Below are 19,642 nucleotides of genomic sequence, written 5' to 3'. Positions count from 1 at the left end.
TACTTAAAATAATTATCTTATGATAATTTATAGAAATATGGAAAGACAAAAACGAAGCTCCAGAGTTCTAAGTATTCTTTTCATGATGTTTCGGTTGGTGAAAACACTCATATTTATTTCCAAAGGAAGAAAAACCAGAAACTTCTTCTTCACATTCTTTCAATTCAATTGAACTATACTATGCTTTTCCTTCCACACACATATGGTTTTACGTTAAGAGCAGAAAAAATAGTAGGGGCTAATAAGAGGTAAAATACAACTATCTTATCACTGAGGAATTTAAACACTATATTGCAAGTTTACCAAATGATTTTTAATTGGTCTCCAGAAATCAAATGAAAAAACTCTGCTTTAGTTTCTTACTCTAACCGAACAATTATTTATAAAGACAAATATAAGTTTTCAAGAGTTAAGAGATACATAGTTTTCCATTTACTGTCACTTAATGCATCATACAAGAAATGTATGATTTCTTTCAATAAGAGAATACATTTTTTATGTGTGTGTGTGTGTATGTGTTTGTGTGTGTCTTAAAGCACCACATGCAAATCTTGCATTAACAGGTTGGTCTGCTAATTTCTATGTAGTTTGAGAATCAGCTCTTCTCAAAGCTTTGCTCGGTTAATGTTTTAGACAACATATAATTCTGGCTTGGAAATAGTCACTGAATAACGTCCTTTCCTTTTCCTGGGGATGTTATAAACTGAGCTCATTCTACGTATTTACTTATATATTGTCTGTAATCAAGTACTTTTGTTTAAACAATATACTGACTTGCTCTAGTTTGAAAAAGAGAGATTAGTTTATTATCTTATTTTTCAATACTAACCTAGTGCCCAATCTCCTGGTTCGCAGCCCCATAAAAATTGATCTTATTAATTTTCCAAAAGAGGCAGCATTGACTGGGTCCAGTTTGTGTTCCTGACAGTGTCGAAGGTAGTGGTTGTATAGAGTGCTTCTGGGAAGGCTCACTCCTTCTGCTGTCTCGTAATTGTCCAACAGCCACTGGAGCTAGGGAAATAAGACACAGTAAACACAGACAAATCACATAATTTGCCAAAATTTCTACAAGACACTGCAAACGTAACATACAGAAATACTTAGAAGTTCTTCATCAAGTCTTATGATAGAGTAAACTACTGTAATTCAGAAGCTGGTAATCTACCTTTGAAAATGCTCAGAAACACTGTAAATAGCTGAACATCACTAAGGATCTCAGACAATATCCATTTCTTCAAATATTCAAGCACACGTAGAGACATACTAATTTTCTCTGTATTGATTGCAATTTTGAAAATAGATACCATTTCAAGGAGTTCAAATAATCCCATTAACTGCTCATAAATATCAGAAATATAATTGCTACGGAACAAAACATGTTACCAAGCCTGGTAGCATGGTACATAGGATGTCTTTAGTGTTGGCTTGTTATAACACATGAACAGCAGCCTGCCTGGTATGAGTGTTTATATTAAAGTTATATTCATTTTTATAGAATTTTAATTTATTTATCCCAAATAACCACTAGAAAATAACAATATGGTCTACTGCGACAGATTCTGAAAGCAGAAAGGACAACATTCAGTCATTTTTTCCCCAAATGAAAACTAGACATTGGCAAAGAGTTTACATGCAACGAAAATGAATCATTTATTACAACCATTTGAATTTTTCTGCCTCAAAACGGTGTTTATTCATAATTTTGGAAGGCACACTGCAATGGTAGTGGGTATTGCAATACTTTTTCAGTCTATGTTCACATTTTAAAGTTTTATGTTGTCCTGTGTACGTTACAAAAAAAAAAATCTTTAAAGCACTGAATGTACAAGAAAATTTTAGAAAATTGAATCCAAGTCTGTATTATTGAATTTTAACATTAGCAAAATTAAATTCTTTGTTCATTTATTTATTTATAAAAGGAGAACTGAAATAGACTTAAATTACTTTCTCAAAGTCACATATTGTTTCCATGCCTGAGTCTGGTTTCCAATTCACATATCCTGATTACTCCAGACCAACGTTTCACAAAAGCAGTAAATATTTCATATTACTTGTCTCAAAAAAAAATTTTCATGCCATGTATAAGACAGGTGTAATAAAGAGCTGACATTTAACACACAATTCAAGTTAATATAAATTTTAGAAGCCAAAGAATTCAAAAGAATTCATTTATCCATGAGCCAGGTAATGTGCCTAGTGATGCAAAAATGAATGTGATCTCATCCTTGTCCTCTAGGAATTTCCAAAGAAATGCTAAAAATGATAATATGAACATTTAAATAAATAAAAAATTTCTCCATTTTGCTTACATATTTTAAGATTTGCAATCAAACTTAGAACCTGAATTTTCAGACTTTTAATTTAAAAATTCATTAAAAATATTTTCAGAATTACTGACTTTAGTCATGACAACTAATTTCCAAAAACCATTTTAATGTCAAATATTTCTACACGATGTTTATGTAATTAAACGTATGTCATTAAACCCATATTGATAGTTGGCTTACAAAACATAGCCACCAAATCTACAAGACAAACCAGAGTACTTTTAAAAATAAAATTCAAATTTTGATCAGAAAGACTTGAAGTCCTTCACAGGGCACATATAGGAATGAATATGCACATTTAAACATCCATAACACCTCTTAATATATACAAGGCTGTCCTATACAAGTTTAAAAAGATTACACAAAATAAACATTCATTTTTACAATGACATAAAAGTATTACAGGCCAAAAGAACTATTTTGTTATGAATCATCTGGAACCTGATTGTCAGAAAACAAGTTGTCCAGGGGTACTTAAACATGATTTCTGAGTATTCTAAGTGACACACAGAATAGGTTTACTACACATATTCATTTAGTGTAAAAGAGATAAGGCAGTCTGATTGGGAAATTAAGTTACTGAATGAGGTTCAAATTAGTATTTTGCCTACAACAGTGGGAGAGCATGTATCTTTAGTGTGTGTATGTTTTTTTTTAGTTTTAAGACTTTATTAGTTTTGAGCATAGCTGAGGGAGACTACACATAAAATGCAGTAATAAAATCCTGATTCATATATTTCATCCACATGCTTTGGTAAAATGATTGAGATTGGGAAGCACTTGAGTGATGTTATGGCAGTCCTGGTGAGCTGTATTGTACAACAGTGCTGGTTCTTGTTTTGTGTACATATACTACACAGAGCAAGGGTTGACCACCTTCTACTGGCAGTCTTAATGTATTAAAGAAAGGCATACAGGTTCTTGATATAAAGGACTATAAAGAAGACATGAAAGAAAAAAATTCTGGAAAGGCAGACATAAAAAATGTAAATACTTTTTGAAACAGAGTAGTATTTTTCAACTAAACTAATGAAGTTTCCACATCCACAAGCATGGAACAGTGTAAGTTAAAAATGCATGGGACACACAATATGTGTAAGTTAAAAACGCCAAAGATATGTTTGTATGTACATCTACATATCCTCATAAAATAATGCATATTGTCAAAGGTATAATAGTATGATTTCTTCTGAGTGAAGAAATCAATATTACTTCCTCTGCTAATGAACAGAAGACATACTATATAGAAAAATCTTAATTTAAAGGGCATTTTTTTCAGAAACGGAATTAGTCAATATTATAATATGAACTTTACAACCGAAAGTATACAAATAATAAAAACAGATTAATGTAATTTTAGTCTGATAAAAGCAAATAAAAATAATTTTAATTAACCAGAAACAAATAAAACATTTTAAAAACTGCCCTCCTTGTATACTAGTCTTCATGCATCATTTAATTACTTAAAAATAAAGACAAATATGTAAAAATGAGAGCTTACTTATTTTTCATGATCATAGGAATTATCTTGTAGATTAAAAATTGTACCACAAAATTTGAAAAAGAAAATCCAGTAATAGAATATTTGAAGGATACTGTAATAAATTACCTTTTATAAAAGTAAAAGTTAGTAGAAATATTAATGTTTAATGTAAAATATTTTGAGTCCAATGGTATATTTACATTTATATATATATATTTACATTTATATATATATATTTTTTTACATTTATATATATATATATATATGTTAATCAGTCCACTCTTAATAAAGAAAACTTTCCACAGAAATAGTGAGATAATTATAGCAAACATTGGTACAAACTACTTAGAAGCCTAAATGATACTACTTATATCCCAATTGAATAATTTACAGGAAGTGAACCTTTTACTGGATTGGCTAGGCAGGCCTCTGAAATGGCTAGGTAAGTCAACAAATCTGCACTGTTTTATAAGCTGATTGATCGTCTTATATAGTTTACATTCTTAAACTGAAGAAATTCTGTTTAATTCTGTTTAACTTCTTCTTCATTTCCAAACTAGTTCAAAAAAACTGTTTACATGTATACATGCATATACATATATATTCATACAAATCGCTAGTTAGTTTGAAAAATGGTACAAGAACAGGTATTTTGATGACTATTACTTTGACACTAGCAAAGCTACGTTTTGTTCCCCACCCGATGTACGAAGAAACAGGAACTGTATTCCTTGCCAGATGCCTGGAGAGCAGGTTGAGAGAGCATAAGGAAGTCAAGTGGAGGTAAAAGCCCTGAAAGGATGGAGATGGATTTGCTGTAGCCCTGCAGGTCCCAGCTAGGAAGACTGCCAACAACTGCCCCACCTCGGGCTATATCTCCTAGAAATTCACTGTATTAACAGAAATTGATTTAAAAGGATCCACCAGATAAGACTTTTGAGATGTGACTGGGGATTATAATCTCCATCCTATATGCCAGTATTTAACTTTTACGTTTTGATACGGTGACGGAATTATAAATCAGACATTTGTGTCTAAAACATAGTATTAGAAAGCATTACTTTGATTGTAAGAGAAACTTGGCAGTTAAGTTTTTGTGTAAGTTTAAGTGCAACCTAAAGGCACAGGCTCCATGAGCTACCCAAGGGAAGTTAATACCTGTTAAATATTGTTTCCTTGGGTTTTGTCTTTAATACAATGTATTTGGACATTTGTACTCCCCAATCTTAACATTCAGCAATTTAGAACAAAACAACTATTATTTGTTTTGCTCTTTTATAAAATGTCTTGTAAAATGTTTCCTGACTTCAAAAACCCATAAAATAACAAGGAATTATTTCAAAAGCCCATAAAATAACACAGGAACTTTTAACCTTTATGTTTAAAACTTGATTATTCTACTAATGAACTAACATACAATCATTTAAGGGTGGAAACCAAGATAACTGCATCGTTCAACCTCTGCATTTAATCTGTATTAATCAAGATAGATTAAAGATGAATGGTTGCTATTTTTCCCAAAGGGAAATCCTGATTGACAAATAAAAATAAACAAATATTGCACTGCCCAATTAACATCTAAATGTAACATTTGTCATTTTTTCCCAGATGGATTATTACCCATTAGGATTCATTTTTATTTCAGTTTACTAATGATATGCATTTTGACAGGCCTTATTTCTGTAATAACTTATATTTACAATACAGCAAAGTCAACAAAAAGTGAGTAAAAAACAAGGTTTTGCTTTGAGCTGAATGTATTTTGGTAGCTAAAACCAGCAAACAACATGAAGTAATTATTTGCCAGATTGTGAGAAATACATAAAAAAGATGGCTAGAGCTTTTCATAAACTTTCAATGGAATTTTAAAGAAATGTACAACCTTAAGTTTTATGCGATTATTGGGGACAATTAACAACACTTCTGAATTCAAATTCACAATGTAAAATAAGTAGTTTGTAAATAAGTGAACACACCACAACCATTAAATACTAATTTGTATTAATTAACACCAAGAAAAAGTATAAAATAATCTTAAGTCTGCAATGAAAAGAATTAGATATTCAAATTTGATTTAGGCAGACTATACATCACTTACCTACAGCATCTTCATATATAAAAAAAAGAAACAAAAATATTTAAATAAAAAATTATCATACTAATAGAATTCTGTAAAGCCAAATACAAAGTACCATTCTAAAATACCAGGAGACAAATAATGTCACTCTTGGCAAGAACTTTTTAAAAGATGAGATTGTTTAGAGAAAAAAAGAGTTATTTACTCTTAAACTGAAGGCTGCTTGTAGAGAAATAACAGAGTGGCCATATATTCTTTACTCAGATGGAATACCAGAACAAGACCACCCTTTACCAACGATGTTCACTTATACATCTACTAGAAGCAAACTTGAAAACAAAAGAAACAATACAATGAATATGAGTCTCCAAATAAATGTACACATGATTGGCAATGGCATCCTAGAATTCCTAAAACAATGAAGGTAACATAAGGCCTGATCCCTTTTATTGTTTCTTTTAATTCATTCAGCAAATATTTAGCGAGTATCTACGATGTACTAGGTACCATTCTAGGCACTAGGGATGCACTGGTGAACAAAACACACAAAAATCCTTACTTTCTTGGAACTATCATTTGCAATAAAGATTTGCTAACTGCCTATTACAGATGCTGGTACTAAAATAACTCCCACCATGTTAATTCTCTTAAGAATATGTTGAAAATGGGATACAGAATTCAATACCCCACCCCATTTTCTAATGTGTGTAAAGGTATAAAGCAAAGCAATTAAGTTGGATTCTGCTGAGAGGGGATTATTTATCTTATTTAGTCCTAACAAGAGTTTTTAAAATTACTGTGAATAAGCAAATATAGAAAGAGAAAATAGGATATCTTTGCTTACCCATATTCCAAAATAGAATGAGAATAGACTTTTCACCTCAAAAGTCATGATTAACACCCCTCTTCAGAAACAGGAAAAATACAGGATGCAAATTATCAATAATTTCTCCCAATTTTTTTACATAATAAAATTGATCCTTTGGAGATAGTGATAAATCAGGGAACTAATCATCATAAAGCGGAATTCATGTTCACCTTACAGAATCCCACAAACCTCAAATAATTCTATATTATGCCCTATGTAGTGAGAAATAAAGGTAGCATAATTTACTGACATTTAAAATATTAATAACACTTTTTTAAAAAAAACCCAATCTCTCCACTGAAAAAATTCTACGTGACACAAAATCACCAGTTAGGTTCACAGAATGTAAAATATCTTTAGCAAATAGTTATCAACCAGAATGCATGCACTAGCAAATTCCAGCTGTTTTTGATAGATCTCAGAAACATTAAAAGCATCCTCAAATTTCCAAGGAGGAAAAAGACAACCGGATCTTTTTCTGCGTTTAGGAAGAAACTAATCTCACTGATTAGTCAGCAGAAGCACTGATCCTTTCTCCACTGTTTATAAACCATCTGTAGAATCATTTGTATTTCTAAATATTTGACTATAAATATAATTTTGAATGAACTTCACTGTGCCTCAGAGGTGTAATAAAAATGAATCAGGATAGCTGGAGAAAGATTATCACTGCACTATCAACATTTGCTCCCACTCTTTCCACTTACTGAAGTGTCTCTGGCAGTTGTTAACAGTATGGAAGATCAGACATATTATGTAATAAAAAAAAAGAAGCCATGGAGTAATAATAAACATTTACCATTGTTTATGCAGCTTAATTCACACATTTATTAACCTTAAACATTCTTTCATGAATTCTATAGAGAAAAATAATTTTTAAAAAGCTCTAATACAGTTGAAAAGCTTCAAACAAATTAACAAATACATCTTAAAAATGTATAAAAAACATGTTCTTATACTTCTATTATTGTTCATAAAAATATTAAGATGAATAACTGAAGTTAAATTTAAAATTAAACATAACATATTTTACTAAATTATACATGTCAAGTAAAAATGAACTCTAAGTTGAATATGAAAGCACAACTTAGAAGTCTGAAAGCTGAAACAGGTAACTGGAAACTTCAGGTTTTTTTTTTTTTTTTTCTTATGTCCTTGCACATTTCTGACTAAAAGGAAGAACAATTTCACTTGCCATTTTCAAAGCATAAATACAAGTTGGTCATCACCCCCCCAACACACACAGCCTAGTAGTACACAGGAAATCAGCCTTTAATACAATCACAGATATATACCAACATAGCAGGAATATACTTATGAAACATAAAAGAGTGACATACTAAATACCAATTTTCAGAAACGAAAAAACTTATATTTCTTAAACTGTTTCAAAAGGAAGGGCCAGAATATATGCTATTTTAAGTTTATATGTATGATTTTTCACCAAAATTATAGGCATTCTCCAAGTTGGCTAACCTGGTTTTGTTTTCCATGATACTTTCCTTTGAAAAAAGAAACAAGACAAAATACCCCATCTAAAAACAAATGTGTAAGAACATAAGGGGGTATTTAGTGCTATTTTAAGATTTAAAATTAAAACGTCTCAAAAATCAAGTATTTAAAAAAGCACAGTTAAAACATTTTCTACGAGTAAGTTTTAGGTTCACTAAAAAAAATCGTTTCATTTGGGTGATCTAATTTCGAGCTTTTCAGTTATAAAATATGAAAAAGAAATAAGAAGTCATAATACTTTATCCCTAAATTTAAGAACAAATTGTAAGTTGGGGGAGAAATTCTAATTCTTACTAAAATGTCACTAGTGTTAAGTTAGCAGAAAATCTATCTAAAACGAATTTAAATCATGGGTCTATTTACTTTTTTCCATATATTCAGAAATCATCTTAACAAAACAAATTTTTATTCAGCATTTCCATGGGTTTCGCAAATGTGAACAGTTGATAAAAATGTTTATAATTTCACAAAACTATCATCACCTTTCTTACACTTACCAGTGTCATAGTGATATCTGCATCTGATAACAGGGAACAGCTTCAGGAAATAGTAATGGTAATTCTGTTTTATCTCAATTATTAGCAATTTATGGCTTGTAGACAGTCTCCCTTTTTCTTTTGGTTCACTTTCACTTCTCTTTAGGTCTTAGGACCTGAGTTCAACTATGGGGCTGTCTACTGCCCACCTTACATAGTCTAACTGGCAAACAAATAACAGTTTATCATTGGATTTGACATTAATAATCTTTTTTCTACTTAAAGAATATTACCGGTCATGCAAGTAGACACGTCTGTTTGACAGGGATGCAGATTACAAGTATTTGCTTCATAGTAAATAAATATCAAACCAGAACATTTTAAATATGGAAAATCACTATTATTACTTTTTACAAATACACGGCAACTTCTTACTAACTTGAAAATATTGTATCTGTACCCAAAGAGTACAGAAACCTAATAAGGCATTATACTGGAGACTCTTATTTTTTGGATATTTCACTGTACAAAATAGCCATTAAATGACACAGAGATCATAAGGGGCTGAGAAAGGAAGGTTAAGAAGCAAATAAATAAGTAAATAAATAAAACAAGCATTTAGAGGCAAGCAACACATGCAGAACAAGCAAGAGATTAGTGTACATGAAGAAGAGGCAACTTACATGGCTGTTGAGAAGAGAGCTTCTGTGAGTGGACAGACCGTCAGACTTTTGCAGCGTCTCAATCGCCATTTCAATCTGATAATAGATGTCATTAAAAAAAGGGCTCAAGACAAGATAGTAATAAAAGGCTGACCAGAGAATTTCTGATAGATTCTTTAAAGTTCAACTTCTTCCTCAATGGTTGTTAATGAATAGCTATCACTTATGTGTTTTCCCTCCCTTCTTCCCCACCCTCCAGAGAATAAAATAAAAATATGCACACTAATAATAAGCCCATTCACAAAGTAAACCTTTTTTGAACATTCCATAATTATCAGAATGGAGACCTGAGGAGCAGGAACCCCTGTGGATTTTTCTCCTTATGAATAAACATTCTTGACTTACATAGTTCAGGATGTGGGATAGTAACCATTCTCTTTCTAAATAGTCTCCCACCTAAAGAGTATTTAATATTAGTGCTAGTCTCTCATGAAAGGAAAATCATACTCCAGATTTTGAGTTTAATATGCATTAATATTTTAATGCAAATAAACAAGATTCTTTCATTAATGTCCAAAAGTTACTAAATCTATACATTCCTCCATTAATCCCGTATTAAAATATGGAAGTAGGGGGTGATTAGTACGACCAAATATGAAGAGGTAATGATGGTCCCTACATTATATTTTAGGATATGGTGGTAAGGCAGAAATATTAGAAATGACCGCAGAAATGGAATGTAGAAGAGAAAATAATTCAGAGCCAACAAACAGAAGGGACAACCACAGAAACAGTTCTATTCCATGAAATCTCAGCATACCATGAGAAATTATTAAATACCAGCTGTTACTGATAAATGTGATATACTCTTAATAACCTCATATTTAAAGTTATCTATCTTTCAACTCCTGGTAGTATTGCAAGTTCCATTAAAAACAGGTACTGAACACCCTGTATTTGGATACTGAGCTATACTAACAATATTAGCTAAACTCAAAAGAAAAAAAATCACATCGTGTAATTTAAGAGAGAAAATTGATTTCATTATTTTTAACAGTCTGATTACGTCAACAATTCAGTATAAGCAGTTATAAAACTATTTAGAGCTTTAAAACATAGTTAACTGTCTTATACTTTGGCTATGGAAATTGATAAAGATTTGAAATTTTAACATACTGCCCCCCCCCAAAGAAAAATAATGCAGTAATATCCATTGCAAAGTCTTAATTTTCTACCAAGTTTCCAATTTCTTTATGGTAAAACACTTTATACACAGAATATTCAGTATCAATTATATCAACATTAAATCTAATTTTCTTCTAAACAACTTAGGAATTAATAGCTTTAATTTTATTTTACATTATTTTCCCACATTGCTAATTCTTCCCTGGAGTTAGTAAAATGTAATACTGAAAAGCGTATGTTAGGTTAAGAAATCATTAAAAAATTCTTAAAATAGATATTAAATTAATTCATAGGAAGATATAATACAATTTATCCTACTGCTAACTTTTTTTAGACAACAAAATTAAGTAAACTGGCTTCTAAAACATTCTCTGCCAGAATGGATGTTAATGCAGTTTATCACTATACTTGAAAATAGTGATATTGCACAAATGAAAACAGATATATTACAGAAAGAGTAATGTAAATGTAATGAATAAACAAACATTTTACCAAAACATTAAACTGTGAAACTATAAAGGACTTTGGTATAACATCTCTTAAAACATGATCAATAAGTGCTTTGTTTTCAAAGAGAAAACAGAGCAGAAAATAAGTCAAAGGATTCATGTGACTATAATTCACTTATAGGAAGAATTTGTTCAAAACTCTAATTTGCCATTATACCTATATTTTCTTTAAAATTTGAGTGTGGAGAATTTGAGGTAAGATTTCAGTCTAGCAAATAAAAATAAAATGATCTGTAACTTTTGATATTATAATTTTAAATGAAAGGTAAATTACCAGATATATAATTGCTGAGCAACACTAAAGAAGTCCATGCTCTCAGTTTGTTAATAAGCACCTTTCAGTTGGATAAACCAGCACTTCTTTTTCTGGGGGGAAAAAAAAAATCAGAGATCTACTTCTGTTATTGAAGCTGTTATTTTATGGTGGTCCGAGATTTCCAAATGATTCCTTAGAAGTCCAGGCTTTTAGGAAACGGCCTTCTCATTTCTGGCCAGTTTTTTAAGAGCTTTGGAAAGGAGCAAGGAAATACGTGGGTGAAACTGGATTCCCCAGGAATGGATACACTGACATTCCAGAATGCTTTGGATCTTCAGAATTTTGGTTCTTCTTTGTGTCACTTTGCAATATAGGTAACAAAAGGGGTATTTCTTTTGGCTTTAGGAATCTTCTGCCTAACTGATTTAGGCCTGTGCTGAATTTGTGGAGCCCGAGGAATGGAAAGGCAGAAACATGGAATGATAGGACAACCAAGAAATAAAGACTGAGTTCTTCTACAAGGAAGACACCAGTCTTAGCATGCATGTTAGAGCCTACTTGGAAACCCACCGGCTTCCAAATACTCATGAATTCTTTAAGGCTTATTAATTAGTCCAATGGGATAACCAGGCCATTTAGTTACCACCTCACTGATAAGAACTTCTGAGAAGCATACAAAAAATTAACATTTATTATATTCATTTAAAAAATATATTGAAGGGAATTCCAATCTCATGAAAGGATCACAGCCCTGATTACATTTTTTAAAGAACAGTTGCTTTTCTTTTTTAAGTACATAGTAACTGTGTGACTGTCATATATAAAGTTATGTGCAAAAGATCATGATTACAAAAATTTTTCATAATCCAGTAGACATTACAATCCAGTAAAAGAGATAGGGTATATAGTCATATATATGAATAAATGCATAATTACCCCGATTTTATGGTTTGTCTGTGTCCCCACCCAAATCTCATCTTGAATTGTAGCTCCCATAATTCTAACATTTTGTGGGAGGGAGCCAGAGGGAGGTAACTGAATTATGGGGGTGGTTTCCCCAACACTGTTCTTGTGGTAGTAAGTCTCACAAGATCTGATGGCTTTATAAAGGGTTTCCCCTTTTGCTTGGCTCTCATTCTGTCTTGCCTGCTGCCATGTAAGATGTGCCTTTTGCCTTCTGCCATGACTGTGAGGTCTCCCCAGACACGTGGAACTGTGAGTCCATTAAACCTCTCTTTCTTTATAAATTACCCAGTCTCAGATACGTCTTTATCAGCAGCATGAGAACGGACTAATACACCAAACAAGACTGTTTGTAACAAAAATACAAGTATAGTTCAGAAAGGTGGAAGAAAATAAGAGTAGTAGTCTTTAACTTTTGAGGAGTCCGTAACCCTTTTGAGGATGTAATGAAAACTGTGAACTCTCTACTTGGAAAAAATGTATGTAAGAACACCTACAAAATTCACACTTATTTTCTTAGTTTATTGACTCTCCGAATTCAAAACCCATGTATTAAAAGATGGAAGTATTCAGGGGGTAAAAGGGAAATCTAGGAAGAATCGACTTAATGAGCCAGGAGTCAAAAAAGCACAGAGTGTGTCCATAATTGGGAAATGGCAAAAAACCTAGTTTGTAGGGCATGAGCTATAAATATACATTTCATATATATATGGGAGCAGTATGAGTGAGGCTGAAAAAAATAGGTTGGAAGTAGATAATGTATGTAGGAATTAGGGAAAAAGTGATGTCATTAAGGTTTTCAGGAAAGTGTAGGGATGTATGAAAAACGCTAATTTTCAGATAAAGCCAGGAGATGGGTTTTGCTAGGTATAATGGGCCATGTTAGTAGTAAAGTTAAAATAGGTAAGAGGAAAGTGTGCCCAATAAATGCTTGTGGATTGAATAGAAGCTTCTAGGACAATAATAAGTGAAGAGACTATCACTCACAGGAATATATTATGACAATGGCGGGAAAGTGAGGGCGAGGAAGAGGCAAGAGGAATAATGCAGAAATGGGGAAGAAGAGTAATAATGAGTTGGAATTTTGAAAGTACAAAAATATGAAGGATTAACCAGCCGCATGATTCCAAATGGATTACTAATGTCACTCCTATGAATTCGCCCATGATTTAGGTTTATCATAGTTTCAAGGGGGTAGTTTTACGCATATGGGGAGGAGTTGGATAGAGGGACAGACGGATAGTGTGCAAATTAGCTAGATGCTAGATAAAATGTTAGTGAATTAGGATAAGTTTCTACCAGTCTCTTCAAAGATTAAATCGATTTGTTAAATTTTCCATTATTGTAGATTAGATATTTAAGTAAATATTTGTTCAGTCTTCTGAGAGTTTACCAATCTCAAGAAAAAGATGGCACACATCAGCATCTGACACCCAAAATACTAATCCCAAAGTGGACTGGTGAGATCACATGCTTCCAGTTTATTGTGGATCACTTAAAAAGTTAAGTTCATTCCTTAGGAAAAATTTATAAATTCTGCTAAATAGAAATATACGTAACACTAAATGATATTTTACCATAATACTCATGACTGTCATATTTAAGATAGGAAATGATGATCAGTTAACACCGATGGAAAATTTGCTTAAAAGTAGGCTCATTGATCCAGAAGATTACTGGCCCAAATGTTCAATGTGATATTCTCATATATCATCTGAGGAAATGCTCCTAACCTCAACAAGGATATATCCCCATAGCTTCATGCAATGAAAATGATTACGTTACCAGGTAGCTAGAATTTAAAAGTGATTCAAATTCAAGCTTTTTTTAAAGTATAAGAATAAAATCAACCAACTATTCCTCTTCCAGTATAACTATGGTGTGTGCTGCTGATAGTGGGAAATTCGTTAAACTAGCAGTTTCAAAAATACATAAGTGATTAAAGGCAAACTGAATGAATTAAATAACTGAATACTACTGGAAGGAAGGGATATTACTTCTTGCTGTTACAGTTTGACAGAGCATGGGTTAGATGGTTCTTTAGTAGAAAACTGACAAATAACACCGGGCATTCTGATAGGGGCAGGTTAGTGAACATTTTAGGCAAAGCAAACAAGATAAGATTGCATAATGTAGGTTCAAGGAAGGGTAAGATTGGTGATATGATTTGGCTCTCTGTCCCTCCACAAATCTAATCTTGTAGTTCCCGTAATTCCCATGTGTTGTGGGAGGGACCCAGTGGGAGATGACTGCATCATGGGAGTGGGTCTTTCCCGTGCTGTTCTCCTGATAATGAATGGATCTCACGAGATCTCATGGTTTTAAAAATGGGAGTTTCTCTACATGAGCTCTCTTTTTGCCTGCCACCATCCACATAAGATGTGACTTGCTCCTCCTCGCCTTCTGATTGTGAGGCTTCCCCAGCCATGTTGAACTGTGAGTTATACATTAAACCTCTTTCCTTTGTAAATTGCCCAGTCTCGTGTATGTCTTTTTCAGCAGCGTGAAAATGAACTAATACAATTGGCTGAATGATAACGTTCCTTTAAAGATAGGTAAATATGTACAGACTGCAATTTCATGACTAGGAGTGTTCAATTATACAGGTTGTAAGCATTGTTAAAAAGTCTTGAGAAAGGGAATTAATCTGACATTACTTTATATATTATTAATAATTTGGAATATAATGTAGGATAGGAGAGAATCTAGACAGTAAAACCAACTTGGAAGCTATGATAATAGTCCAGGATTGAGGTGAGAAACTGGTGATAACACTGCAGTGAGAATGAAAGGGATGAATACAAATATTTTCAAATTATAGCTCTAAAAGTGGGAGTCTAAGGGAGAAGGCTTGATAGTGCCGTATTTTTACTCAAAATGAACACAATGGCCTTTATTTCATCACTATGTGATTAGAACATTTCAAATACACATATCAAACACATTGACATGAATAGATTATAAAATGTTTTTCCTGCTCATTTCTCTGTTGCATAGTCTTTATTCTAAGAATACAGATCATTTTGTTATTGAAATTTCAACTGTAGTGCAAAGTACTGTAATCACATTAACAAGAGGCCTTGTGACAACCTAAGTTAGACTAATTCAAAGCCTCAGTGATATCTCTCTTCTTGAGCATTGCACCTTCCTCTCTTTTTCCTCTTAGATTCTTTCAATTTTTAAAAATGTTCTTCTGCCTTTTTTTACTTAATGGTACAGATTCAATTTTTTTTTTATATTAAAAAGTTCATTTTTTCCATTAAAAATGGGGATGGTAAACATTCTCCATTTTTTTCTTTAAACTTATAAACCTTTAGACTATGGATATTTGAAAAATCAATTCACTGAACTAAGACACACTATCTATATGTAATCTATTAAATGACCCTGGGACTGAGTCACTAATAGTGTACACCTCCTCCCTATGATTATCTAATGTTAGGATACATAGTGCTTGGGAATTAAGACTGGTTCATGAGGGTCCTCGACTATTGCCTCACAATCAGATAAGAGGCTATGGCAACCCCTGTAAGATCAAATGGTGGGGTGAGCCATTGTTGGTTCTCAGCTAAAGATGGGAACCCTCCATTCAGTGCTACTGGAAGCCAGACATATTTTCAGAAGATGAAGAGGAGGTTTCAGCACTGCCTTTAGACAGACTGCTGAAATGTCAGAGTGACTGATCTCTGGGGCAGAAAAGTGATAAAGAACGACAAAAAGTTTCCCAGCCTTAGGAATTATATGTGGTCTCAAAGGCTGGCAAAGGTTGAAGAGTCAAAAGTTCAGGCAGTGTGAAGAACTTCCACATTACATGCCAATTTACATGTCAGATTTCTGATCACATACTACCAGGAAGATGAAAAGATCTCTTTGCAATGTGTCATACGACAAAGTGCTATGGAACATAAATAGAAAAATCAAACCTGGTTGGATCAACTTGCTGAGAGAGTGATTTACAATGAAGCCTATTCAGAGTAAATTAGATTTCATCAGAGGGTATAGAGACAACCCACCCCCATGTCATGACTTTTGCTGTGAATGAGTTCAACTGAGTGAAGAAAGAGAGGAAGGTGTATGGGTTGCTATGAGAAAATATCTGGAGCACCAGACAGGAATTGGAGAGTTACAGTAAATATATTTGTGAGTAAGCTCCCCTAACCAAACTTTGAATCCTTGAAAGACACAATCCCAGGAATTGCCTTCATTTGAGCAAAATGATCTCTACACTAAGCCTGGAGAGCTAGAGAGTATACCAATTAATTTGCTTCCAGTATAGAAAGTGGCATGGTCACAAATGTGATAAAAATATGACCACACAAGCACTCACCTGGCCTTTGTTCTTGTCGGGTAGATTCAAGAAAACAAAAATGCATAGATACTGTACGGCAGAGAACATTATTTCTTTTGAGTACGTCAAGCATGGGTATTTTGTGACAGACTACAGCAGTGAAGGAAACTTCCATTATTTCTCAGGAATTAGGATTAGGAATTCAGAAAGGGCAAGGGAGATGTCATATTTCACACCCAGGGAGAAAAAATATCAAACTTAGTGGAGCTCCAACAAAGATACAGCAACCCTTCTAGGAAGAACCTGTAGGGTGCAGGGCACCTATTATCTCCTGGGGACAGAGACAGTGCAATAAATTCGTGGCCTAAAACTCAGGCTGAAAACAACCCCAATCACCAAGATGCTAATGCTGCCTTGTTGGAATGAGGGACAGGCAGACAGTCTCCAAATATTCAAGAGCCACCCTGAGACTTATGCCACATCTGTCCAAAAATTAGCATCAAAAAAGAGATTCTGGAGAAAAGTCTTAACCTAAGCCAGGGGGAAAAGAGGATGGGGGTGGGGAGGAGAGGGTCAAATGATGTCCAGTAAACGTTGTGCTTGTGTTCTCTTCCCATGCTCAAAGAAGGCATCAATATTATATTTTTTCAAAGGCAATACATATTGTGAAAAAGAAAAATGTAATAGAAAAGAAAAAACACATTTTCCCTATTATAAGGGAACATATTTTTTCTATTATAAGGGAACACATTTTCCCTATTATAAGTCCCCATTGCCTTCTAAAGAAGGAGAGTCCTTCTCATAGGATGGCCCTTTGTTTTGCAGAGTTGCTCTCAGGTTTAAGTGTTCACTGAAACATTGAGAGATTTTGAGAGATTTAGAGGAGACAGAATGGTCCCAGACCTGCAAAGACTGAAGGTGGAGGATCACTGGCAGAATAAAAGCACAGAGTGGGGAGAACAAGGTTGTACAAAGAGGCTTTGTGTGACCATCTTTTAGAGGGTGTGATGCTAAACAGTGCTTTCCCCTACAAAATCTTCAGTAAAACCGATGCCACTTGCAGATACTTCTAGTACAAGTAATCAAGACTGGCTGGAGCACAGGGATCATTTAGGGGCAGTTGATAATGCCAAAAAGGTAAACCTCAGTTTGAAATGTAGCAAAATGGGAAGAGGTGTTGAGTCTTTTCTATGATTTACATGGAACCAAAAGAGGCTCCCCTGGACATGTTGGTTACATACACATCTATGCAATGTCCCAAACAGAGTATCACATATACGGACAATTAGAACTCTCTCTTAATGTAAATATTAACCTGTCATTCCATTATATGGTAATAAGGCAGGAAGAAAAAGAACAATTATATCATCTTATTTATTGTCTTTATAGGTCAAGGCATGTTCTCTCAACTCTGAAATGGCTTTTTAATCTTTTGTTAAAAGATTAAAGGTCAAGATTGATATATTCAACTATCACTGTAATTAAAATTGGTTTCATGGTAGAAACTTTCTTTTCTAGAACTGTTAAAGTGATTTGAAAATGGAAGTATAATGCTTTATGAATTATAAAGGCTTTCTATATTAATTCTCATTTTATCTGCACAACAACTTTGTAAAATAGGAAAGGTAAGGAATATTATCTCCTTTTTAACAGATTAGAAACCTGAGGCTATGTGGGATTGATAGATTTTCTTGAGATATGTAGACTTTCTTGGGTATTAACTATGAAGTTGAAATCCAAGATTTATCATGCTTAAATTCAACATCATTGTCATCATATACAAATATAACATGAATATAAATAAAGTAGAAATATTTCAAATTGTTGTAATGAAATTATCTTCTGAGGAGTGAGTGGTTTATAAAACCAAAATTTGCTAAATGATTTACTGTTAACAAACAATTGACTTTCTAACTGGAAAAATTTAAATATGATCGATAAGCATTACTCAAAAATGACTTAAAATGATGAAGTTACTAGGCAACAAAGAGTTTTAACTAGATAGTTAAATTTTAATCATAAAAACAGTTACCTAATATATAACAATTGCATTTTCTTGTTAATACAGGTTACTCTGTTAACCTCATCAGTGAGTGTTTTCTCAGAGACATAGCATTTCTGTTTTCTTGTGAAAACAGCAAATTATTTAGAGAAACTTAATGAAGAGGATACACTTAAAACCAGGAATTTCCTTCTGGGTAACTTCTCTTCTGATCTTTAGGACTTTAAATTTTGTTTGTATCTGAAATCAGGTAAGACAAAAACATTTCTACCTGGTTTGCGCCTTGAGATAAGATAGAAACATTTCTACTTGGAGACTTATGTTTAAAAAAGGTAATTGTGATGGCTGGCATTAGCATGTAGCCACCACTCACACCTGTGTGAAATGACAGCCTCCTGGTGTGTGAAGAGGAGGGTACATCCTATAGGAAGCCATTCAACCAGGAACAACAAAAGAACACTTTCCTTTTGCATTTAGTCTCTATAATCACTAAAATTGCAGTTCTTCAAAATGTGATCTTGAACCAGCAGTATCAAAATCATTTGGGTACCTGTTAGAAATGCCAAACAAGGCCGGGCGCGGTGGCTCTCACCTGTAATCCCAGCACTTTGGGAGGCAAAGGCAGGTGGATCACCTAAGGTTAGGAGTTCAAGACCAGCCTGGCCAACATGGCAAAACCCAGTCTCTACTAAAAATACAACAAATTAGCTGGGAGTGGTAGTGGGCACCTGTTATCCCAGCTATTCGGGAGGCTTGGGCAATTGCCTGACTCTGGGAGGCAGAGGTTCCAGTGAGCCAAGATTGCACAACTGCAAGCCAGCCAGGGCAACAGAGTGAGACTCCGCCCCCGACCCCCCCACCCCACCTCCCAAAAAAATGCCAAACAAAACAAACCTCTACAATGGAGAATCTGTCCCCAGGCCTTTCATACAAGTATTGTAAATGCTCTAACCTCCTCTTTCATTTGCCCAAAGCAGTGTTTTTCAGAATGTAAGGTGCAACTAATTAGTGGGTTACAGAATCAATAATGTAGG

General features: G+C 33.5%; 1 protein-coding gene across 4 annotated transcripts in view; it reads right to left on the bottom strand.

The window, feature by feature from the left end:
- The window catches only part of RFX3 (regulatory factor X3), a 311,034-nt gene that overhangs the window by 80,477 nt on the left and 210,915 nt on the right, over positions 1-19,642 (bottom strand). For 3 of the 4 annotated variants that reach the window (XM_023213193.1, XM_023213190.1, XM_023213191.2), the window contains 2 exons: positions 9,427-9,501; positions 830-1,011 (listed from right to left, as the gene is read on the bottom strand). In XM_023213193.1, coding sequence (XP_023068961.1) covers positions 830-1,011; positions 9,427-9,501 — 257 coding nt within the window. The remainder of the gene's footprint in view (positions 1-829; positions 1,012-9,426; positions 9,502-19,642) is intronic. The other variant, XM_023213194.1, reaches the window with a different exon arrangement.

The sequence above is a fragment of the Piliocolobus tephrosceles genome, chromosome 14, assembly GCF_002776525.5.
Source record: "Piliocolobus tephrosceles isolate RC106 chromosome 14, ASM277652v3, whole genome shotgun sequence".
Taxonomy (NCBI): domain Eukaryota; kingdom Metazoa; phylum Chordata; class Mammalia; order Primates; family Cercopithecidae; genus Piliocolobus; species Piliocolobus tephrosceles.
Note: the sequence above shows the minus strand (reverse complement) of the source record. Positions and strands in the feature narration are given on the sequence as shown.